The following is a 26,263-nucleotide window of genomic DNA, read 5'->3' on the forward strand; positions in this document are numbered from 1 at the left end:
AAATTATGAATAATTTGCCACTTGAAAGTATACTTTCCATGGTGTAACTAAGAACGCATTCAGCTCATATAGCTAAGATGCACCGGCTATTGACAGGTTTTTCAACATTTTCGTAATTGAATGGAAAATGTAATTTAATAAAAAAATTGGGATATTAAAAATATATAACTTGCAACTATAATAAACTGTCAGCAGTCAAGTGTCTTGCTGTCAGTGTCAATTCAATACTGTCAATTGTTTTACTGTTGTACGTCGTTCGTTTCGTTGCCTTGTCATTTTGTCGGAAAAAGTTAGAAAATCTATTAGTCTGTTTGTGTGAATCATTTTTATTTCCATAATTTCTGTTCTTTTGACTATTGAAATTCACAGGATGTATTAAATAGAACTTTTTCAAACTGCTAACAAATCGGAACAATGGAGCCGACACTGTCCAAGGTATTTTCACAAAAATATATTTTATTTAGTGTTAATATTTTGAACAATAACATTTTTGTTAAATCGAGTAACGTTAAAAAAAAAAAAACATGAAAATAATAAAGAATGTTATATTTGCAATCTAATAAATTGAATCTAAGACTACTAATTAGAATACTTCACAATAGAATTTGTTTTCTTCGTCCGTGTGCGCTGTCCGGCGTTTCTTGAATATTGACATTAATTGGAATAAAAAGTTTCTTATTTATTTATTTATTCTTTATTGTACACAAAAAAAAAATATTACATATAATATATATAAAATAAAGGTGTACAATAGGCGAGCTTAACTCTGTAAGAGTTCTCTTCCAGCAAAGCCTGAGTGGAAAGGAGCATTAATTATTTATTAGCGGGCAGTATGCGTACAATAATAGAAGGAAACATTATTGATGTTTCTATTAAAACATATGAAATATGTTGACTACATAAATAACTCATACAATTAAAATCAAAATAAATACATATCTGTATACATATACATATATACATAGACATAAAATATCTCTTTACATACAAAAAAATAGGTACATATACATACATAGACATAATAAGTTTATGAGGACAGAAGATGCTCTTTTAATCTGCTCTTGAATATATTCAGCGATTGACTTTCACGAATATGCAGTGGAAGAGAGTTCCATAGTCTAGCCGCATGAACCGTAAATGATCCACTATAGCATGAGGAGGTATGAGGAGGGATTTTAAGAATAAGGGATTTACTCGACCTACTGGACATGCCAGTGGGGTTCTTACGTATTATTATAGGACAATTCCATCCACAGATTAAATTTCATTAGAATCCTATCAACTGTCTTAGTGTCATTGAGTAATAAACATCTAAACATAAACTTTCATATTTATATTAAGAATTTTTACGGCTTGTCTTTAAAATATTGCTGTACTCGTAGCGCTTAATTTAAATAAAAATTTTTTTGCTTGTACTTATTTTTAGAGAACAAGAAAATATTGTTTTTTTTTTATTTCTAATTTAAAAATATTGTAATTTTTTTCTTCTTTATTCCCTCTGTTAATATGTTACTAATATAAAAAACTTGTGACTGTACTGTATCTGTATATAGGACATATTTAAGATAATATGATAACTCTTAATAAGGTCAATAGAAGCTAAAAAAATATAGAAATTTTGTCTGTCTATATGTTTGTTCTAGTGTCACGCAAAAAATAATTGTACTAAATTGAATGTGGTTTTCACATTTGAATTTTTGAAGGTCTAACTTAAAATCTGGTGTATGTTTTATCTCAATACCCAATTGAGAAGTGGTAAAGATCATTGGTTTTTCTATTTCTGAAATTCACACATAAGAAGTATAAGATTATGTTAATTTAGTGTCTAATATGAACTACCACTTTGTCGGTGATTCTTTTGGTTACCTACATCAAATCATTGTTTATTTTATATATAACTAGTGGTCCGCCCCGGCTTTGCATGGGTACAATGCTGATACTAAATAATGCCATCTGCCACCCATAATATTACAACATCACATTAGAAACCTCTAAAATTATCAGTATTTCTCTACTATATTACGCATGTATTATACATATAAACCTCCCTCTTGAATCACTCTATCTATTAAAAAAATCTACTACAAAATCTGTTGCGTAGTTTTAATGATTTAAGCATACATAGGGACAGACAGACAGCGACAGCGACTTTGTTTTATACTATGTAGTGATATATTTATGTTTAAATTTTTCACTAATAGTTGCAACCTAATGGCTTTGTTGCAGTCACATTTATTATTGGATCATGCTGTGTGCACATGTTGTGGCAAGTTTACCTGATATGTACTTGCACATTATAATTTAAGTTTTTATTTGTAAACTTCTGTTATGTGCGCCTAATAAATAAAAAAATATACTTTATTATTCAGACTACAATTTGGTCCATTTTGTTAGTAACAATTTTCTTACAAACTATGTTAGTAAAAAAGAAAAAAATATTTTGTATATTCGTGCCTATTAAATCATAATCATAATTTAAATATTTGTATTTCCATATTTACTGTAATATTGTGTTTGAACGGTGCATATTGTGAACTGTCATTTATCTGTGTCATTTGTAGTGTCCTACCGAAACAGGTTTTACAGCCGAAACCGAAACCAAACTTTCGGCCTTGGTTTCAGTTTCAGCCGAAACCGAAACTCACTGAAACACATTTAAAATTTCTCTTCTATACTGAAATATAGTGTATTTTTTACACAATTATTGACACCAACACACAGATAAATAAAAGGTAAACATTTACAAAACTTAAAAAAAAAGCACCTTTCAGTTAGACACACACACAAAGTTTCCGTTTGGTCGAAAGTTTCAGTTAATTTTTGGCCGATAGTAGAATTTCTGGCCGAAACTAGCCGAAAGTTCAGTCGGACACTAGTCATTTGTATAGTTTAATTACTGTTTACTTTGTATGTTTTAAACAATATCTTATTAATAAATATAATTTATGTTATAAATATTATATTTACATATATTTAATATTTATAACATAAAATATATTATTATGGGTGAATGATGTGCAGGAGCATCCCTTTTAAAAGACTTCTAAAAGCCTAACTACTGTTGCCAAGCGTGGCAATTACTGGCAAAACTCCCCTTATGGGAAAGGCTTATGTCCAGTAGTAGACAGTCAATGGCTGAAAGAATTAAAATAAAAATTCATATTTAATAATTTTATATTCATTTTTATAAAATATGATCAATTCATTTTCATAATAATTAATGAATTTACAAAATAAGGACTAGTAATTCAAGGACTCGGTGGCAGTATCAATGATTATAAAAATGTATCGCCATTTTGGAAAGGGCAGTCATATTCGAAACAAGGAAATGAATGGAACTGTGAAATGTAGATATATCGAGAAAGCAGAGTTGCATTTTACACCTGTCACTCTAAAAAAAGCTTGACTCTAGTAAAAGTGTTATTTGTTAGTTTTGTCTTTTTCTTTTAAACTATATTCTTATTTCAAAAGAAAGTGTTGTGTTTTGAAATAAGAATTGTGAAAGTAAAAAATGCATTCCAGACAATTTATCATATTGAAGACTAGGCAGCATGGTCTCCGACCTTAGCCTGTTCCACAACGGAACAAACGTACTTAAAAAAAAAAGTAAAAAATGCTATAATAGTTATGCAGTTATGAGGTTCTATAGAATTAACATGCTTCCTTATTTTATGAATTCGGGGATATATATATTTTTTTGTGTAACATGCTGATTTTTATATTTATAACAGATGCACATAACATATACTGCATGATTACATTCACAACAGTGAAAACATACTAAATACATAATAATTATAACAAGGCTTAAATAATAAAATCTAAAAATTGTATGATTAAATTTGTCTTAATCCTGTTTTAACTGACTTCAAAAAGGTGTGTGTGTGTGTGTGTGTGGGGGGGGGGAGGGTTAATTATTTATTAAATTCTTTATTGTACACACCAGTTATAAGAATATGACAGCGGTAATCAAATGTACAAAGGCGAGCTTAACTCTAATAGAGTTCTCTTCCAGCAACACCCAAAGTGGAAAGGAGCATCAATGTAATGCAAATATCAATGTAAATGCAATAAAAATCAAAAAATGCGAGTAGAGAGGTGTACAATATTATGACAAATTTTTAAGCAAACTAGACTAGGGTTCTCAATTCGTTTGAATGATTTTTTTTAATGATTGTTACCTCCATGGAGGTATTCCATCAGTTGTAAACTGATTTGGCAAATTCTTTTCTTATCTGTAAGGATATACAGATTGTTCACATAGAAATTTTATCAAATTTGGTTCAGTAGTTTTGTTCCTAAATTAAAATAACTGGTTTTTTAAAGCAATAAACTGTGTTGTGACCATTTTGTATTGTTATGGCACATGCCCAAAAGAAAATTGTGCTTGGCTTTATGTATTTTTTTTAATCATTTATGTTATTTCGCTTTTTATATATATATATATATATATATATATATATATGTGTTGTAATTTGTGTGCTGTACGTAATGCTCTATCTATTTATCTTTTGCTACAATGGAAGTCCAGTTTTCTGTGAAACACAATCTTAATGGGGGGGAAAGAGATTGTTAGTAATGGAGACTGAGAATCCTATTGCTAGCAATATACCCAACCAGGTCGACCTCCTAGCGGTTTCCCCTGGAAACTATCATGATTAATTCCTGATGAATTCATCGTGATGGGCTAACTGGCCTGTTTTCATTCTCATTTATCACCCTTCACTGGTGCTCCGCCAGCGTATCCCGTTAGCGCAGGCGGGGTTACCATACCATTTTCACCCATCAAAAAAAAAAACACAATCTTAATTATTATTCTGGTAGGCAACACTAATGTAACGTGACTACCAAATTTAAATACAAGTATTTTTTATTTTGTTTTTTTTTTCCACTGAATGCACTGCTAATGGCTTTGAGTGATTGTTATCTAAATCTAATCATGTTTTTTTTTTTAATACAAAAGAACTGATACTGAAATAATGTTGTTTTACCATTATTTATGTTTTTGTATCCAGATGTTACCTACTGATTACATAAGTGTTTACTGGCCTTCAAGGGTGATGACTCCAAATAATTTATTTATTTATTTATTACGTCCACGGAATGAGCTTTACAGTCTTCTAATACGCTCACCCAGGAATAATGCTATTTACTCGGACAAATGGTATTTTAATTAGATGTCAAATCAATATTTATTTTTTTTTTGATGGGTGAAAATGGTATGGTAACCCCGCCTGCGCTAACGGGATACGCTGGCGGAGCACCAGTGAAGGGTGATAGATGAGAATGAAAATAGGCCAGTTAGCCCATCATGATGAATTCATCGGGAATTAACCATGACAGTTTCCAGGGGGAACCGCGAGGAGGTCGACTTGGTTGGGTATATTGCTAGCAATGGAATTCTCAGTCTCCATTACTAACAATCCCTCCCCCCTCCTTACTAATATTATAAATGTGATAATGCATTTGCTTTTTTGTTTGTTACCTTATCATGCCTTAATGGCGTTAACAATCACTATGAAAACTGGTATAAATTTTGTACCATACGGAGGGGAGAAATACATAGGCAACATTTTCTCCTAGCTAGTGAACATATCTCAGTCACACAAAGTAGCGGGTACAAGCTAGTATATATATAAAACCAATTTAATTAATCTTTACTTTCTATTGCGTGTTCAACCGCCTGTACAATGGATTGTGCTCAGAGGAATTGTTCAATATGATGCCCACAGCCACTTTCTACCATCGTACGGCTCGCCATCGACAGGAAGTTCATCCTCATGTCCTACAGCCTCAATGGTCGCGTACAACGCGGTTTCAGAGATGTTTCCTCCCACGAACACTCAGGTTGTGAAATGAGCTCCCTGCCGAAATTTTCCCAAGAGACTACAGCATGGGGTTCTTCAAAAGGGGTGTAAAGAGGTTTCTTCAGGGTCGGCAACGCACGCGTAATACCTCTGGTATTGCAGGTGTTCATAGGCTACGGTAACCACTTACCATCAGGTGGGCCGTATGCTTGTTTGCCACCTCAGTGGTATAAAAAAAAACTTTGTTAATTCTAAGAGAATTGTGATATGGGATTATTATCACATAAGATATAACAGTTTAGAATTTGAAATCATTGTTGAATTTGCCCGTAGTGATGCCCTAAGTGGATATTGCTCTGATAACGCTGCATGTACTGGCCCTGAGCAGAGGCTGCTAATGGGTGCCGAAGTCTTTTTTTTCTGTCCACATATATTATCAGGATCTGGCTTCAGCCTTAAATATTATTATTTGGTGCCTCACTACCGTATACCGCCACTGCAGGCGGGGTTACCATTCCATTACCACCCATTAAATGAAATAGTATAATAATTTGGAACAATGGGATTACACCGCTGACAGTAACTATCGTTGTTTTCTCATTGTGAATATTTCTTGTAATTGTTTATATTTATAATAAGTTTACTATTGTAATCTTTTGGAGGAAACAATAAAGAGTATTTATCTATATGTTTTTGTTGACGGCACATGGTATTTTGATATTTTTTCATTGTTCATCGAAAATTTGAGCAGGTGTCTCCAAGAAATTAAAACCAGCACTGCCTTTATGTGACGCTTACCCGGAAATTAATTTCTGGTGGCTTTGTCACGACCACCCAACTGAATTGACTTCATCCTCACTTGGCATTGTGTAAAGGTCCTTCTTGGGTGGAAAGGGATTGTTAGTAATGGAGATTTACCAGCCCCATTACTAGCAATAAACTCTGTCAGGTTTACCTCCACGCGGTTTCTCCCGGAAACATCGTCAGTTAGCCCATCGTGAAGAATTCCACAAGAAATAACCACGATAGTTTCCAGGAGGAACCACGAGAATGTCGATCCATTATCCTCCCAATGTATGCCCTTAACGCGGACAGGGTTATCATTTCAGTATCATTTTTTTAAAAAAATCAAGGCTTTGAAGAGATTGTTATTAATGGGTTCTGACAAATCCATTGGTAGCAATATACCCTGTCAGGTCCACCTCCACACGGTTCCCCCTTAAACCCATCATGACTGATTTATCGTTGAATTCGTCACTACGGGCCATCTGACCTGTTTCATTCTCTCTCACCTATCATACCCTCACTGGTGCCCCGCCAATGTATACCGATAGCGTACACGGGGTTATCATTCCCTTATCATTCATTAAAAAAAACCTTACCGATTACAAGAAGACTTGTTAAAACCGGTTCAGAATTGATGTCGTAAACGCGTTAAATGGCAAAAAAATTCATTTCAAATAATCTTTATTCAAGTACTCTTGTTTTTTTTTTTTAATGGATGATAATGAAATGGTAGCCCCGTCTGCGCTATTGGTATACGCTGGCGGGACACCAGTGAGGGATGATAGATGAGAGTGAAGCAGGTCAGTTAGCCCATCGTAACAAATTCAACAATAAACCAATCACGACGGTTTCCAGGGGGAACCGCGAGGAGGTCGACGTGATAGGGTTTATTACTAGCAATGGGGTTGCTAATCCCCATTACTAACAATCCCTTCCCCCCAAGTACTCTTGTTTACAAGCACTTTTAAATCGTCATTTTTTTATCTACTGAAATATTTTTAAGTCTAGGGTTCGGAAAGTTGGTATGTGTTAAGAACAATCCTCAAGAAACGCAAAACAATTACTCTTTTAAATCTTTTTTAACATCTGAACTTATATGTTAAACAATATGTCATTTATCAACTAATATTCAAATGTCCTAATCCAAATCCAATGCAAATATATATATATATATATATATATATATATATATATATATATATATATATATATATATATATATATATATATTTTATATATATATATATATATATATATATATATATATATCCAATATATATATATATATATATATATATATATATATATACACTAGCGGCCCGTCCTGGCTTCATACGGGTGGACATTTTTACAACATTTTAAAAAGTGATTATTGTGACAACGATAATAGTTGGACATATGGACATATAGTATCGCGAAGTTTTTTGTAGTCATTGATATTTTCTTCAATATTGTAGGACATACTTTTGTCACCAATAGTTTCCGCAGCGTGCGCGACGAAAGATTTTTTTATAGCATTATTTTTAGCAATAAATGTAGCCTATGTCACTCAGGATGAATGTAGCTTTCTAATGGTAAAAGAATTTTTTAAATCGGCAAAGTAGTTTTTGAGTTTTTTCATTACAAACATACACACAAAAATACAAGTCTATCCTCTTTATAATAATATATATATATACGAATTGGGCCTTCTATTAGAAGTCGCAAAAATATCTGCTGATTAGGCCATTTGAATATTACTTGATAAATGGCAAATTGTTTATGTCTGGTGCAAAGAGCGTTGAAAAATAATATTGATAGTATTTCGGGTCGATAGTATCAGTACATAATACTTACTGATAATAATTAGATAGGCAGGTTGTTATTTTTTTTATTTCAACTTATAATGGTGATGATGGAAAGTGGTAACTGTCGCCTATACACATGAGCAGTACCATGGACGTAACAAAGGATACTACGTCGCCTATGATACCCTTCATGTGTTGCCATTTCTGAGGATTAAAGTTTTAGGTAGAGACCTAAAACTTTAATCCTCAGAAATGGTACAAAACAGAGGTACCCTGTAATTTTATTGCCATACCTATTTAAACCGGTTAGAATTATTTTCTTTAATTCCTCTACTATTATTGCGACTGCCAACATTTGAAGATTTACTGTCTTCATCCATTCTTTTTTTTTTATTTTTTTTTATACAACTTAGAATGGCAAACAAGCTGACGGTCCACCTGATGGAAAGTGGTAACCGTCGCTTATAGACATGAGCAGTACCGTGAACATAACAGAGTATACTGTTTCGCCCATGATACCACCCATGCGTTGCCATTCCTGAGGACTCAGGTGTTATTCCTCTGTACCCAGTAAATTCACGCCATATCCCACCCTTCAAACCGAAACACAGCCGTGCAAACACAACTGCTTCACGGTTGAAACACGAATGGGACAGAGGTGCCCAAGCAATCGACTTTTGTACAAAGTCTCCCTCTGGTCATGTCTTCAATTCAAATTAACTAACCAGTTATATAGTCCCATTTTTTGTTTTTTTTTTTTTTTTCATTTCTTTTTAGCTGTGTGTTTAGGGTTATGTTCAGCAGTGAACAGTTAAAGGCTGATATGATGACGATGAATAGGGTTCCGCAAAATAACACCTAATTCAATAGAATGTTTGTTATCACTTAGCGTCTTAACTGCTTAACCAATCACACTAAAATTTGGAATACACATACGATATGGGACGAAGAAAGATATAGACTACTTTTTACCCCGGTTATGCGAACAAAGTTAGTTGTCTATTCATCGAGTGTCTTTTTTTTTTTATTTACTTAACCAATAGTTATATTCAGACAGTTTCACATACAATATCAGTTGGTTTGTACTTTAGTCACAAGACTACATTATACATTTTCTAATTATAAAACATTATCTGGATGTGTACCGGCCATAACAGTGATAATGACAGCGTATTAGCATCAAATCTTACGAATACAATGCGACCGGACTGGTCTCACGTGGAACGTGGTAAGCGAGTATTTAAGTCAATAGCTATAATATCTATCTATCCTATTTAAGAGCCGCGCTCTTGTCGGTGGACCTCTTGCCACTCACTACGATTTTCAGTTTTTTTTATACAACTTAGAAAGGCAAACAAGCCGACGGCCCACCTGATGGAAAGTGGTCACCGTCGCCTATAGACATGAGCAGTACCATGGACATAACAGAGTATACTGTTTCGCCCATGATACCACCCATGCGTTGCCATTCCTGAGGACTCAGGTGTTATTCCTCTGTACCCAGTAAATTCACGCCATATTCCACACTTCAAACCGAAACACCGCCATGCAAACACAACTGCTTCACGGTTGAAACACGAATGGGACAGAGGTACCCAAGCAATCGACTTTGTACAAAGTCTCCCTCTGTTTATAATTACTCCTCTTCATTCAAAGGTTGCCTGGAAGAGATCGCCTTTTAAAGGTTTCTGAAGGGTCATCAACGCGCGCGTTGGTATTGCAGGCGTTCACAGGCTATGGTAACCGCTTACCATCAGACGGGCTGTATGCTTGTTTGTCGCCTTTGTGCTATAAAAATTATTGAAGTCGGCGTTATTTTGGAATATATCTCTATTTAACTATAATATTTGTGGCGTTTTGTTCCAGCCGCGGCATTACCGCGCCGCCATATACATCCTGGCGGCGTCCAACGCTGCAGCTCTCTTCGTCGCTGCTAAACTGGTCCTCAGTCTTGAACCTCACGACAGGTACTGTTAAATCACATTTTTTTTTTAAATAAGCTATTCCATTTTTGTGTAGAGAAGGGATAATGAGGGCTAGTGGTTCCATCAGTTCAGTTGATTTCATCAGTCAGTTAGTCCACTGTGATGTATACACCTGAAATTCAGTACAATGGTTTTCAGGGGGGACCACGTGGAGGTCGACCTGACAGACTATATTGCTAGCAATGGGACTGGTAGTCCGCATTAGTAACAATGCCTCTCCCCCCAGAGTTTTATGTTACGTGTACACACTTAACAAACCACGGCAAGTGCTTACAATTACATACATATATTAGATATAATACATGCATACATACATACATTCATACATACATACATACATACATATATACATTCCTGTCATCCATAAGATATACATAGATACAGTATTTAGCTTAAATAAGATCGATTATGTAATTCGGCAGCTGTTTAAAAATTCTCGTTTGGAAACAAATTATAACTGACACTTTTTTGTGGTTTTCTTTTTTTACTTTTGGACGTATTCTAAAAACATTTACGTTAAGAAAATAAAAAAAAATATTTTTACCTGACTACATGTGACAATTTAATAATTTGATGGATCGGTAATTCGATAATCGCAATAGTGTATTAGCGTGACGCAATAGAGACGGACTCGTGACGTAGTCGAGTGATTTGAAGCGAGTCATGCTCATTATAATGCCCAGACGGGTGATGGCAGCCGGCCCAACCATATTATAGGATACCTTACGTATATTTTAAAACATCCCAGAGGGAGACTTTGTACAAGAGTCGTTTGCTTGGGTACCTCTGTCCCATTCGTGTTTCAACCGTGAAGCCGTTGTGTTTGCATGGCTGTGTTTCGATTTGAAAGTTTGAATATGGCAATGAATTTACAAGGACAGAGGAATAACACCTGATTCCTCAGAAATGGCAACGCATGCGGGGTATCATGGGCGAAACAGTACGAGGTCTGTCCGGAAAGTTCGTATAAAAGTGTTCTGGAATGCGAGAAAGAGGAGTGGGGAGGCCAGGTAAGCGCAGGACCCCTTCCTTATGTCCCTAACAATGCTTCAGTTCTGGTCTGACCGCCGTGCGGTGCGAACTGGCTTGTCACGCCATCTGTGAAGTTACCTCTTAACGAAACCCCGTCGGCATGGAGCCCGCTTCCGTTGAAGAGCAGCGCGTCGTAATCAAGTTTCTCTCGAAACTCGGCAAGAATGGCCGTGAAATTTTTGCCGATCTCAGAACAGTTTATGGGGATGATGCTGTGAAGGAACCAACCGTCCACAAGTGGCTAAAAAGATTCAGAGAGGGCCGAGAAAGCGTTTAGATGACCCACGTTCAGGACGTCCTTCCACTTCACATTCCGACGAAAACATGGAAAGAATTCGAAACAGTTGTGTTAATGGGGACCGTCGTTTAACGGTCAGACAGGTGGCTGAAGAGCTTAATTTGGGCAAAACCGTGGTCCACGAAATTCTAAGAAACGAACTTCAAATGAAAATAATTTGCGCCAAGATCGTTCCGTGAGTTTTTGAGTAAAAATTCCATTACGGTGACCGAACACCCCCTATTCGCCGGATTTGGCCCCGTGTGACTTCTTCTTGTTCCCAAAAACCAAATTGGTACTTCGGGGGCGGCATTTGGGGGACATAAATGAGATAAAAAAAGCTACGACGGGGCAGCTGAGAAACCTACAACCAGAGGACTTTCAAGGAGCCTTCTCACAGTGGAAACGGCGTTGGCACAAGTGCATTATGTCACAGGGGGAGTACTTTGAAGGGGATAAAATTGATTTACCTGAATAATTGTAAAATAAAATTTTTAAAAAACTTTTATACGTACTTTCCGGACAAACCTCGTATACTCTGTTATGTCCATGCTACTGCTCATGTCTATAGGCGACGGTTATCACTTTCCATCAGGTGGGCCGTCAGCTTGTTTGCCATTCTAAGTTGTATATAAAATCACAAAGCCTAACTGCGGTTGCCAACTCACCTACAAAGTGAGGCAATTATTGGCAACCCATCACCCCCTCCCCCCTGTCGGAGAGGCCTATGTTCAGCAGTGGACAGTTAACATTTTATATGATAAACGACCCTGTGGTTGAGAGTACAGTTGACTGGCTCGTCCAACATGTCGTGACGGACGGGCCAGTCAATGTGGACGGGTAGGTACCGACAACTGGCTTATTTGTCATTCTACTAGTAATTCTTTAGTGCAGTTTACTAGACTTATTAATAATATGGATTGGTAGTTAGGTCTTTTCTAACTGTATAATTGTTAGTTAGTGTACATTGACGTTTGTCTGTGAGAGCTGTATACATCTTTAATTGATGTGTTCATATGGCCTTAAGCTTGGTAGTGAGGAGTGAGATGTTTTTGTTCAAACTTAGATTTAAGCATTTTGTAATAGTAGTTTTTCTCTTTTACTTATTAATAACATTGTATATTGTCTGCTTAATTATTGTGAGCATATTGTTGGTGTGTCTTTTATAAATAAATAAAATAAATATTCGTGGACGCCTTATGAGGGCTGGTTTGCTCATGTTGACTATTTAAAATTGTATTGTATTGTAGTATTTTTCAATGCTATATCATAATAAAATAAAAATAAAAAAATTGTCAATAAAATAAAAAAAAATATTTTGAGGTAGGTCATCCATATCATTGAGAGGTATGCAAAATAGATGTTGGCCGATTCTCAGACCTACACAATATGCACACAAAATTTCATAAAAATCAATAAAGCCGTTTCGGAAGAGTTTGGTAACAAACATCGCGACACGAGAATTTTATATATTAGATTTTGTGTTTGGCCTCTTCGCTTATATTGTTTTTTTGATTTTCTTACATAATTTGCACTCTGACCTGGCATAAAAAATATGATAAACAGTTGAGTTCCCGTCATCGTATTGTCATCGACACGCTGATCAAGTTAATTTTACAGTTCTTTAGTAATTAACCGACTTCAAAAAAGAGAGGGAAGGCAGCAGCAATAGGAGAAAATGCATTTAAACGACTAAACATTCAGATATTTTGTACAAAGTGTCATTAATAATATTAAATACAAATAGGTTTAAGGAAACTACGAAATTTGATTTAGAACTAACTGATAATAGTTAATGGTTTTCTAGTAGTGGGGATTAATAGGCCCATTGCTAGCAATAGCAATATAGCCTGCCAGGTCGACCTCCACTTGATTCCCCATGGAAACTATAGTGCTTAATCGTAAAGAATTTGTCACAATGGACCAATGGACCTGCTTTCATGCCGATATATATATATATATATATATATATATATATATATATATATATATATATATATATATCGGTTTCTTTGTAGTCTCCATTACTAACAATCATTAATTCCGAATCCTTCAAAGCGTTTTCGACTAATCGGCATACATAAAAAAAATTAAACATTCTGACGAATTGGGAACCTCCCTCTTTTCAAGTCGGTTAACAAATAAACACACACATTTAGAATGTTAGTAAGTACTACATTACGGCACAGTTAAAACTTTCAGTGCGTAACTCCACTAGCATGATGTAACTACATGCCTACACTATGTCGTCATACACTTTGTATGGTCATATGGTTTTGTAGCTACCATGCTGTATGAATCACTTCTGATTCTGATGAAAGAGTGGCGGTCTTCCACCGTGCGTTTTTCAAGGCACGTTCTTCCACGTACAACCACTCTATGGAATCAACCTCCAGCGGCAGTATTTCCGAACCGATACGACATCGTAACCTTCCAGAAAAGGGCGTATTCCTTTTTAAAAGGCCGGCAGCACTCTTGCAATGCCGCTGGTGTTGCGGGTGATCATGGGCGGCGGTAGTCACTTACCATCAGGTGAGCCGCGTGCTCATTTGCACCCTGTGTTGTAAAAAAAACTTGAGGATTGATTAAAAAAAAATAAGTATTTTTATCAGTTGTCTATTACTCACAGTATAAGCTTTGCTTATCTTATCTTTTTTTTAATATTATTTTAAGGACTTCTACCTTCTTCAGGTATATCAGTCCTATTGTACCCTGAACTGATTTCTCAAACAAAACTTTATCTACTTTCCCTAGACGCGGAAAGAGAAGAATTAATGGGCATCAATAATTTACAGAGATGTTTAAAAATGTCTGGTTTAAGTTCTTATATTCGCATATGGGGTCAGCTAAGCTGTTGCACGTCGACACATCGGGATCTTTTGTGCTTCCCCCTGCCTTATACCATCAGTATTATAATGACATAAACGTTCTTAATTGGATATAGATATGTAGATAAATTGTATGTTCACCGTTATAAATGGTTATTTTTTTTGATGGGTGAAAATGCTATGGTGATAGTTTCCAGGAGGAACCGCGAGGAGGTCGACCTGGTTGGGTATATTGCTAGCAATGGGATTCTCAGCCTCCATTACTATTCCCCCAGCGCGGGTGGGATTACTATTCCATTATCACTCATTAAAAAAAAACGGTAAACCCTAGTGGGGACTCAGTGTGGGATGATAGGTGAGAATGAAAAGGTCAGTTAGCCCATTTATGTAAATACACTTGAAATTAATCATACGCACAACGGTCCAAATGAGAGGCTAAGCGCGGAAAAGAGATTCTACATCTACATCTACCTGTAATTAAGAACTATGGTTTCCATGGTGGGACCACGTGGATGTCCACCTGACTCCAATATGCCCTATATTACTAGCAATGATACAGGTATCCCGTGTTACTAACAATCCCTTCCCCTGACATTTGTACACTTGATATTTGATTCCATTTTTTTTTTTTTTTATTTATAAATAGGCTAATATCTGGTAGTTCATCGCGATCGATACGTTTTATTCATACGAATTAATTAATATTTAATTTAATTAATTTGGCCCAGCTTGACCTAAGTTAATAAGTTTATGCTAATAATTAGAAGTGTTACGAGTGTTGCAGTGCACACAAATTGTATGATTGCATATTTTTGTTTTTAAATAATTTATTTCCCATGAAAAGTTTTGCTGGAAGATACCTCTTGTTAGAGATAAACTCGCCTATATGTACATTACGTTTAAAATTAAATGTTTTTTTATCACTATGTTTGTGTACAATAAAGAATAAATAAAGTCGTAAAACTAAGTCAAATCTTTATGTAACATATATAAAAAACGTATTACGCCGACCCCAAATAATAATTGGGATAAGGGTAGGGAGAAGAAGAAAGAATAAAGAAAGGTAGTTTTTTTTTTTACAGAGCCAAATCAAATTATTGTTTTCTCATAACTCCGTCAGTTTTAACCTTTAATTTGGCAGATTTTTTTTATTTTTTTTTTTATTTTGTGAATAATATATGTTTTAGGATGTAGGTTGTATGTACCTTGTAAAAAATAATAAAAAAAATCATCTACTTTTCCTTTTTGAGAAAATACATGCCCTCTGTGGTGGACATTGCCAAAGTATGGTAATAAAACAGTATTGTAAAATTTGAACGACTTGGATTTTTTACAGTTTATGTTCGAATCTGTGGAACACAATCCTAATAACTATTGTAGTGTGTTGTCTCTTTCTTTCATATTGAGAAATTAGCGTAAAGGAAAAAGACAAAACTCTTCAATAGCTAAAATAGGTTTCAGACACGCTTGACGATTTTATATATAAGAAGGATTAGTATTTAGGATGGCTACTTTTATCCTAGTTGATGGATGTTCCCGTAATACAGACGAAGTCGCGGGTAACAACTAGCAACCGACTATAAATCACTTTGATACAAATAACATTTGCTGAATTCGTTTCAGAATGTGCAAAGATAACGCATATCAGTCTTTATGTAATCTGCGTATTTGTTTTTACTTCATTGTTGACTAGCGGCCCGTCCCGGCTTTGCACGGGTGGACATTTTTACAACATTTTAAAAAGTAATTATTGTGACATAACGATAATAGTTGGACATATAGTATCGCGGAGTTTTTTTATAGTTATTGACATTTTCTTCAATATTGTAGAACATACTTTTGTTCTATCACCAATAGTTTCCACAGCGTACGCGACGAAAGATATTTTATAGAATTTTTTAAACCTTGAGTTACATTACTAAAGTTTTAGTAAGGATCCCTAATCTTTTCTAGCAATAAATATAGCCTATGTTACTCAGGGTGAATGTATCTTTCTAATGGTGAAAGAATTTTTGAAATCGGCAAAATAGTTTTTGAGTTTATTCATTACAAATATCCACACAAAAATACAAGTCTTTCTTATATTTATTATATTAGGTCCTTTATTATATTAGGTGTAGACTAGCTTTCGCCCGCTGCTTTGTACGCGTGGATTTCAAAAGAAGGAAAATCAAATAAATAGATACATACTCTTTATTGTTTCCTCCATAAGATTACAATAGTAAACTTATTATAGATATAAACAATTACAAGAAATATAATAATCATAGGCCACTTCTGGATGGTGTATCAAGATAGAACGTGCACCAGTTTTTAAGTTAGTCCGCGAAGACAACTGTCAAAACTGCATCCAATATGGTTCAGTAGTTTTTGCGTGATAACAAAATGAACGTACAGATAGACAGACAGACAAAATTTTCAAAAAATATTGGTTATGCATATATTGGTCTAGTTAAGACCCTTCGTATTATTTATTCTCAAATATCTTCGAGGAACGGGCAGCAGCGTCCCTCTTAAAATATCTCTAAAAGCCTAAACGCAGTTTCCAATCTGCCTACTAAAAATGGCAATTACTGGCCAAACCCTCCCATTGGGGGGAGGTCTATGTTCAACAGCGGACGGTACCAGTCAATATCATCACCTTCCATGTGCCAACATTATCTAGTTACAATTTTATTACATTAATATCCGCTGCTGATTTTCATCACCGTACAACCCGCCACAAACTAAAGTTCCATCTCAACCATCCGCATAAGTGGCGGTCCTCCACCATGCGTTTTTCAAAACACTTTCTTCCACGCACAACCACTCTTTGGAATCAACTTCCAGCAGCAGTATTTCCGAACCGACACGACAACATAACCTTCAAGAAAAGAGTATATTCCTTTTTAAAAGGCCGGCAGCACACTGCAATGCCTCTAGTGTCGTGAGTGTGTGATCATGGGCGGCGGTAGTCACTTACCATCAGGTGAGCCGCGTGCTCGTTTGCCTGAATTTATATTAATAATAATTTTTATTTTGGACTTTTTGGTTTATTAATAGTTATTAGTAAGATATATTTATATTTATAAAAAAAAAAAAAGATATGACTGCTAAGTTCTGATAAAGATTAATAATATAATTTTTAAATATGATTCTTTTTTACAACATTGTAAGCACTGTCTGTTTATAAAAAATACGATGAACGATACACTTTGACCCCTGTACTGTTGACGTGTTTGCCAATTTTGCCGGAATTATTGCTAAACTAGTATTCACTCGTGACTGTCCGCGTGACCGGCTCGTGTTAACTGACAGCGCCGATCTTGTTTGTTTGTTTGTTGTTGATCTACCTAATGGGAATTGGAGGGGGGGGGGGAAGGGATGTAGACTAGTAGGTCGTAGTGAATAATGTAGACTAGTAGGTATTATACCACATTGTTACCACAGGCTGAGAATCCCATTGCTAGCAATATACCCAACCAGGTCGACCTCCTCGCGGTTCTCCCTGGAAACTATCATGATTCATTCCTGATGAATTCATCATGATGTAACTCACTGGCCTGTTTTCATTCTCGTCTATCACCCTTCACTGGTGCTCCGCCAGCGCATCCCGATAGCGCAGGCGGGTTACCATTCCATTCTCATCAAAAAAAAAAAACGGTATACGCTGGCAGGCACCAGTGGGGCTGATAGATAACAATGTGGTGTAATACCGTATCCCGTTAGCGCAGGCGGGGTTACCATACCATTTTCACCCATTAAAAAAGAGTTCGGGCTGCTCAAATGATGTTATCTACATTGAAACTGCATCATGTATGGATTGGCAACGTGTTAACAGGCACGCCGCGATGTTTACCAAACAGCCGACGGTGTAGTGCCGTAACGTAATCTCGTAGTATAAACTCGTTTATCAGAATTTAATTCTGTACAAGGTAGCCTTGGATTTTTATGAGAGAGTCTGCTCTCGTAGTTTTTGCACGCAAATATTTATATCTCCTATTCTCGTAGGTATTCCGGAACTCCTTTAGACTTTACAGGAAGAGTGAATGCTTTCCGAATGTGGGGAGTACGGATTGTCAGTAAAATGTACAGTGCTATTAAATGAACCCTTTTTTTTTAATGGATGATAATCAAATGGTCACCTCACCTGCGCTATCGGTATACACTGGCGGGGCACCAGTGAGGGATTATAGGCAAGCATGAAGTTAGGTCAGTTAGCCCATCGCGACGAATTTGATGATAATTAATCACGTTGGTTTCCAGAGGGAACAGTGTGGAGACTTATCAGGTCGCCCTCCATGTGGTTCCCCCTGGAAACCATCGTGAACAATTCTTGTTGAATTCGTCACGATGAGCTAACTAAGCTGTTTCATCCTCACCTATCATCCTTCATTGGTGCCCCGCCGGTGTATACCGATAGCGCGGTATGGGGTTACCATTCTATTAACACCCATTAAAAAATACCTCCACGCGGAGCACACCTGGAAACCGAAGGATTTGCCGAAATTCCCGCGGAAGTAAACACTTCTTGAATGAGGGGAAAAGGGATTATTAGTAATGGGGTCAAAGGGGGAGCAATTGGCTCATTAAATCGACCTCGACCGACTCCAAAAAGAATGTAGTTTTTAAATCGTTTGTATTTTTTTATGTTTGTGTTACCTCATAACTTCGTCAGTTGAAGACAGATTCAAAAAATAATTTCTTTATCTCAAAGGAAATACAGTACAATACAAATTGGTCCCAGAGAATTTTCATGTGTAGTTTTTATATAAATAGATTTGTCACAATTTTTTTTTTTTGTGGAACACGATCTTAATTATTTATTCTCAATGGGTCAGTTAGATTCCGTTACTAACAATCCCCCTCTCCCCGAGAGGCCTATGTCCAACAGTGGACAGTTAACGGCTGAAATGATGATGATTATAAAGAAGTAAGGATTGAAATCTGGGGGTCTACCATAAAATGAAATTCCGAATTTTCAGGGCTCAATCTCGTGTTTTTGTTCGTACCGAAATCGACCCTGTAAATGGAGCTTAACATTTCGTTCATCATAAATCTTATCCTAATAGTTCAGCGGAACGATATTTTAGCATTTTTAATATTTTTAAACGGTATGTATCATGTAATTTTAGCATTAAATTTTTGTTTCGTTCGGATCCGAAATTTCGGAAAACATTTCATGGTAGGCCCTCTAGACAAGTGGCAAGGGAATTCATCGATGGAATCCACATCGCTAGCCAGTCCGTGAGATAGAACGAGATAGCAACGCCGGATGTCTCATTCCAACTCACGTACTCGCTAACGATGTCGATTCCATCGACGAATTCTCTTGCCACTTGTCTAGAGGGCCTGTTGTTCTTCACGGCGCGAAGGATGTGTCGTTATTTAGGAGTCGTGTCTAATTAACAAATAGTGCTTGCACAAAGCAATGACTAATTCATGGAGATATGAATTCTTATTCACCGCCCGAGACATAGCATACGACTTGTAAGCGTGTAACAAGTGGGCACTTTAGTATGTATAAAGGGTGACCTCTGAACTGAACTGTATATTGGATAATGGGGCAACAATTGTGTATCTGATTTGTATATACTACCGTTTTGTGTTATATGCGATTTTTAACCGACTTCGAAAGAGGAAGGTTCTATGTTTGATTGTATGTATTTTTGTGTGTATGTCCTCCGATTTATCCCTCAATTGTGGATTGATATTAAAGATTTTTTTATTCGAAAGTGGATACTTCCATGTGGTTGGTCCCATTATAACCAAATCAGGATTTGATGATGTAATCTCATTTAAATCGAGGGCTACCCTCAAATGTTATGGGCGTTTAATATATTGTTTAATTTATTATAAAGTTATCTAAATATTTTCTATAGATACTGTTTATCTTTCCTTCCAAAAGATTACAGTACTGAACTTAGTAGAAATACAAGAAAAAAGTTACAAGGCGAACTTCGCTCAAGAAAACAATGGACGGCTTTATTGCTAAAAGTGATCCTTTCCACTTAATTTTGGGTAAAGACAGTTCAACGCTCCCGTTGCTAGCAATATACTCTGTCAGGTCGACCTCCACGCGGTCGCCCCTCGAAACCGTCGCGGTTAATTCCCGATGAATTCCTCACGATGGGCTAACTGACTCATCATCCTCATCTACCATCACCTTTCACTATTGCCCATCGTATTCCGTCAGCGCAGGCGACTTTATTATCATTTTCAGAAAAGGGTTCCATGTAGACTGAAGCGTGAATGAATGAATGAATGAATGAGTATACTTTATTTGCATTATACAATATAGGAACTTCAATCAATCAAGTCTTCTCTTAGCCCGCCAGATGGCGTGGGCGGGCAAGGTAGGTGCCTCGGAGCGTACCCCTTTGCCACGGCTTCAATTCCGAGGCAACTACCTCAAGGTCCCTTGGTTTTAAGTCGACATACATTGGCGGTCTGTGTATGTCGGCGTGGCATCTTATATAGGGAATAAGCAAGACAATTTACAAACAAAACGATACAATTGTATATGTACAGTGAAGCTTAAGTCTTCTCCGCCTATTGCAGAATCTCAGTGCGTCGCGGCGGCGCGCTCACAGCGCTGGGCTTCGTGTACTTCATGACGCTGTTCGAGCTGCTGAACGTGTTCGCGCTGTACACGGGCGCCGGCGCGCGCTTCCGCCACAAGTACCGGCTGAGCTGCGGCGACGTGCTCGACATCACCAACAAGTGAGCCCGCATACATATATACACAACGATTCTACAATGGGGGGAAGGGATTATTAGTAACGGGGATTAGATTAGCTTTTTGCCCACTGCTTCGTACGCGTGGACTAGTAGGTCAATTTTGAAATTTTACAATACCACTTTTGGACCCCTGAGGAAAAAATAAAATATATTTTTCCATTATTTTTTTTTTTTAATGGGTGATAATGGAATGGTAACCCCGCCCGCGCTATCGGTATATACTGGCGGGGCACCAATGAAGGATGATAGGTGAGGATGAAGCAGGTCGGTAAGTCCATTGTGACGAATTCAGCAAGACTTAATCATAATGGTTTCCAGGTAGAACCGCGTGGAGGTCGACCTGATAGGGTACACAATCCGCCATTTTTATACCCTATTAGATCGACCTCCACGTGTTCCCCTTGGAAACCATCGTGAACAATTCTTGTTGAATTCGTCACGATGGGCCAACTGACCTGCTTCATCCTCACTTATCATCCTTCACTGGTGCCCCGCCGGTGTATACCGATAGCGCGGGTGGGGTTACCATTACATTATCACCCACCATAAAAAAAATCCGCCATTTTTACAATAATCGGAATAGTATACAAATTGACATAGTAACTGAAATAAAGTTTATAACTGTAGTAACCTTCCATGAGACATTATCTAAATGATGGAGAGAAGCCTCAATAAAATGAATTATGTTTTAATAACATAGACAAACAGACTAATACATCATGCAGCTTCAATTATACTATTTAAATCCGATATAAACTCACATGGATTACCATTGATATGGTTACAAAAAACCTTTAGATAAAAATGTGATACCGCGAAACATAAAACATGTGATGGTGTGTGGTGAATCAGCATTACTCAATATGAATAGCATAGAATAGAATAGAAAACATTTATCGTTATAATTATTGTGTATAATAGCAAACAAGCTGACGGCCCACCTGATGGAAAGTGGTAACCGCCTATACACATGAGCAGTACCATGGACATAACGGAGTATACTGTTTCGCCCATGATACCTCCCCATGCGTTGCCATTCCTGAGGACTCGGGTGTTATTCCTCTGTACCCTGTAAATTCACGCCATATCGCACCCTCCAAACCGAAACACAGTTATGCAAACACAACTGTTTCACGGTAAAAACACGAATGGGACAGAGGTACCCGAGCAAACGACTTTTGTACAAAGTCTCCCTCTGGTAATAAATTCTATTATATATACAATAGAATTATTTACAGATACACTAGAATGTACCTACGCTAATAAAAACATATGTACCAAATAGATTTGTTTGCCAGTTGTCCTAAGAGACCGAATACGATTTATTAGTTAATAGATCAATAGATGATGCCAGTATCATCAGCAATACAATCGATTTCGTCATTCCCCTCGCGGTGACAAGGTCGAGTAGACATTTCACTGCAAATAATGTTATTTTGTTGCGTTCGTGTAGCGGACTCGGCTGTATGAGACATTACATAGTCATTTCACTTGATAATTGCTTCCTAAACTCATTTGTATAGATAAGGATTCAATTTAGCGCGTTTGTAGTTAAGTTTTATGTTAGTTTTAGTTTCAGATGGTACATAATTATTTTGACATGACTAGCATTATGGAATTGAATCAACAATATAAAATAATAATAATAAATAAAGCCCATATAATCACAAACAATTTTATGGTCGAGGAATGGGCAGCAGCGTCCCTGTTAAAACATCACCAAAATTTAACTGCGGTTGCTCATCCGCATGCCAAGCGTGGCATCTACTGGCAAACCCAAAATATAATAGGCCAAACTTATGCTCCTTGGAGGTTATGGAGGTGGTCTGTGTTCAACAGTGGACAGTTAGTGCCTGATATGATGATGTCCATAAACCACACCAATTTCCTGGTCCTTAACGTGAACGAATATCGTGACGAGGAGATATTTAAATATATATTATACTGAAACTGTGCCTTAAAGGCATTTAGATATGTCTAACAACTTCTGACAATGTAAAAACTATTAGCAAGCTAAATGTAACAGTCGGCAAAGTTGCATGTGCAGCTTTATCGACTCTTACTTACACTTCCATGTCTTCGCAATTTAAATAGTTAAGGATATAATCTTTAAAATGATGCTGTTTCTGTCCCGTACACTTTATCTATATATGTAAATAAAATTGGAATGTTTATTTGTAATATTGAAATAAAAGGCCGGCAGCACACCTGCAATGCCGTAGGTGTTGTTGGTGACCATGGGCGGCGGTAGTCACTTACCGTCAGGTGAGCCGCATGCTCGTTTGCCCCCTGTGTTGTAAAACAAACCGGTTTTTTACTACATGTATATGACTATACATACATATACGGTACATATACCAAAATCACATTTTTTACAATTTTTGTCTGTCTGTCTGTTTGTTCCGGCTAATCTCTGAAATGGCTGTACCGATTTTGACGGGACTTTTATTGGCAGGTAACTAATGTAATAAGGAGTAACTTAAGCTACGTTTATTTTAGAAAAATTCTTTTGTTTTAGAAAAATAATGTTGCAATGTCCAAGTACTGTCCAGTACCGCGCGCAATTAGGCAGAACGAAGTTTGCCGGATCAGTTAGTATAACATAAAACGATGTCCGCAGGCTAGTGTCGGCGGTGCAGGCGGCGCTGTCGTGCCTCACGGGCGCCGTGGTGTGCCTGTGGTCGTGCACGCGCGACTTCATGCGCTCCTCGCACTACATGTCCGAGGCGTACGCGTGGTTCGGCGCCGCCTACTTCTTCTACGACATATGGTCCATGTACATGGTCAGTTTGTTGCCGGACTCTTTTTTACTGTAACAAAAACAGAGTTATCTGCCCAAATTGAAACCGTTTATAAATGTTATTCGCTAGTACCTCTTTCGTTGTCAGTCACAAATTGGTCCTTCGAACCGGATGTTTGTCGTACAGATGGATAACTCCAGTTTAAGGGTTTACTATGGTCCCGAATATACATGCAAGTCAATCTGAGTTTCTTAATATTCTTTTTGCCACGAATGGTTGTATCTACCTATTTGTAAAGCAAACTTCCGGCTCTAAGGACCAATTTATAGTAGCTAAGTCCTAGTAGCTACTGATGGAGTAGCATTGTTTAGTCGATGTTGATTGTTAATCGTTTAAACCGATAATGTAAACTATGCGAAGCTAAATTGAAGCACAACCTGACTATATCTTTATATATATATATATATATATATATATATATATATATATATATATATATATATATATATATATATATATATATATATATATATATATATATATATATACTGCCTAATTAAAATAAAACGATATGAAATGTTATCAAAGTAATGCAAATATCTCTTCGAGTTCTAAAAATAAATGAAGTAAGTTATGTACTTATGTAAAAATAATCTTCTGGCTTCAGTTTTTTTTTGCCTAACTCATAAAAACCTGCCATTAATAGAAACTCATAAATAAATAAACCTACGCCGTTTCCAGGTGCACGTCCAAATGCACACAGGCGTAGACTACTTCAAGAGTAAACTCCAGCGGAAGCTGTCCAAGAACGGGGACGCGCAGCTGTCGTCCGGGGACGGTGCCGTCGCCAAGCGACAGACGAGGCCTTCCTTCCTGGCGTACTGCCGCCACGAGCCCGTCATACTGATGCACCACCTCTTCATCGGGGGCTTCGGGTTCCTAGTCATCGTTGTAAGTAGTTATTTAAAAGTTTTGCAGTTTATGACGAGATTTTTCTTTGTTATTGTACATAATCTATAAAATATATGATGTCACATGCCAGTACCTCCGCGGTGACCTTGGCGACTGCACCTTCGGCTTCGTATACCTGATGGAGCTCTCCACGCCGTTCGTGTCGCTCCGCGGAATCCTGTCGCGGCTGCGGCTGAAGGCGTCCCGGGCGTACCTGGTGAATGGTTTGCTGATGCTGGCCACGTTCTTCCTGTGCCGCGTTATCAGCCTGCCCTACGTCTGTCTCATGTACAGCAGGGTGCTGGGCCTATCGTACTTTGAGGTGAGATAACGTTCATTATTTTTGTATTCGTTCCTTTCAGCCGTTAACTGTCCACTGCTGGACATAAGCCTTCTCTAGAGGAGTTTTGCCAGTAGTTGCCAAGCTTGGCAGGCGGGTTGGCAACCGCAGTTAAGCTTTTGGTGATGTTTTAAGAAGGTCGCTGCTGCCCATCTTTTGACCTTAAGTTCCCGTAATCCTCAGGAATAAAACATGTGAGGGATATTATGGGCATTGCAATGTATTTTGCGATGTCCATAGTGCTGTACACGTCAATAGGCGATGGTGCCACTGTCCATCCGATGAGCCGTCAGCTTGTTTGCCATTCTGAGTACTCATCATAAAATTGTCTCGCCAGGCAATCAAGTCACTACCGACCGGGTGCAAGGTGTCGATCTGCATCCTGCTGCTGCCGCAGCTGTACTGGTTCTACCTGATGTCGGCGGGCGCGCTCAAGATGCTGGTTGGTGCTGGCGGCGGTGCGGCGGCGGCGGCGGCGGACGGCGCCGGCGACGAGCGGCGCAGCTGATGGCGGCGCCGCGCCCGCAACAGACGCCGGGCCGCGCGGCACTAGTCTGCAGGTACACTGCACCTCCACTCGTGTTTAGCAATAATACTTGAGTTGATGAACAATGTACCTACAAAAGTCGTTACTAGCGTCCTGCACACATAAATAACACCTCATCCATACATTATTCTGTGACGCCCATGGTACCTCTCATACGTGGTGTTCTTGAGGACCATGGTTTTATGTGTTCGTACCTCATAATTAGACTGCCATATCATCCGTCTCTTTATTTCTGTCTTTTACATGCTTAAAGTTATAGTAAAATATAGAGCTGTTTACTCACTGAATAATACAAATTATACATATATAAATGGCGTGAATTTACACGGTACAGAGGAATAACACCTGAGTCCTCAGGAATGACAACGCATGGGGGGTATCATGGGCGAAACAGTATACTCTGTTATGTCCATGGTACTGCTCATGTCTATAGGCGACGGTTACCACTTTCCATCAGGTGGG

General features: G+C 37.4%; 1 protein-coding gene across 1 annotated transcript in view; it reads left to right on the forward strand.

Annotated features, from left to right (window-relative positions):
• Positions 1-236: 236 nt before the first annotated feature.
• LOC113519245 (TLC domain-containing protein 3A) overlaps positions 237-26,263 on the forward strand; it is a 34,681-nt gene continuing 8,654 nt past the window's right edge. Inside the window, exons 1-7 of the mRNA XM_052901733.1 lie at positions 237-435; positions 10,247-10,347; positions 21,043-21,204; positions 23,843-24,005; positions 24,705-24,914; positions 25,006-25,236; positions 25,592-25,814. Of these exons, the coding sequence (XP_052757693.1) occupies positions 415-435; positions 10,247-10,347; positions 21,043-21,204; positions 23,843-24,005; positions 24,705-24,914; positions 25,006-25,236; positions 25,592-25,762 (1,059 nt within the window). The 5' untranslated portion in view covers positions 237-414 and the 3' untranslated portion in view covers positions 25,763-25,814. The remainder of the gene's footprint in view (positions 436-10,246; positions 10,348-21,042; positions 21,205-23,842; positions 24,006-24,704; positions 24,915-25,005; positions 25,237-25,591; positions 25,815-26,263) is intronic.

This window comes from Galleria mellonella, unplaced genomic scaffold (genome assembly GCF_026898425.1).
Source record: "Galleria mellonella isolate WM207_F2 unplaced genomic scaffold, CSIRO_AGI_GalMel_v1 utg789, whole genome shotgun sequence".
NCBI lineage: Eukaryota > Metazoa > Arthropoda > Insecta > Lepidoptera > Pyralidae > Galleria > Galleria mellonella.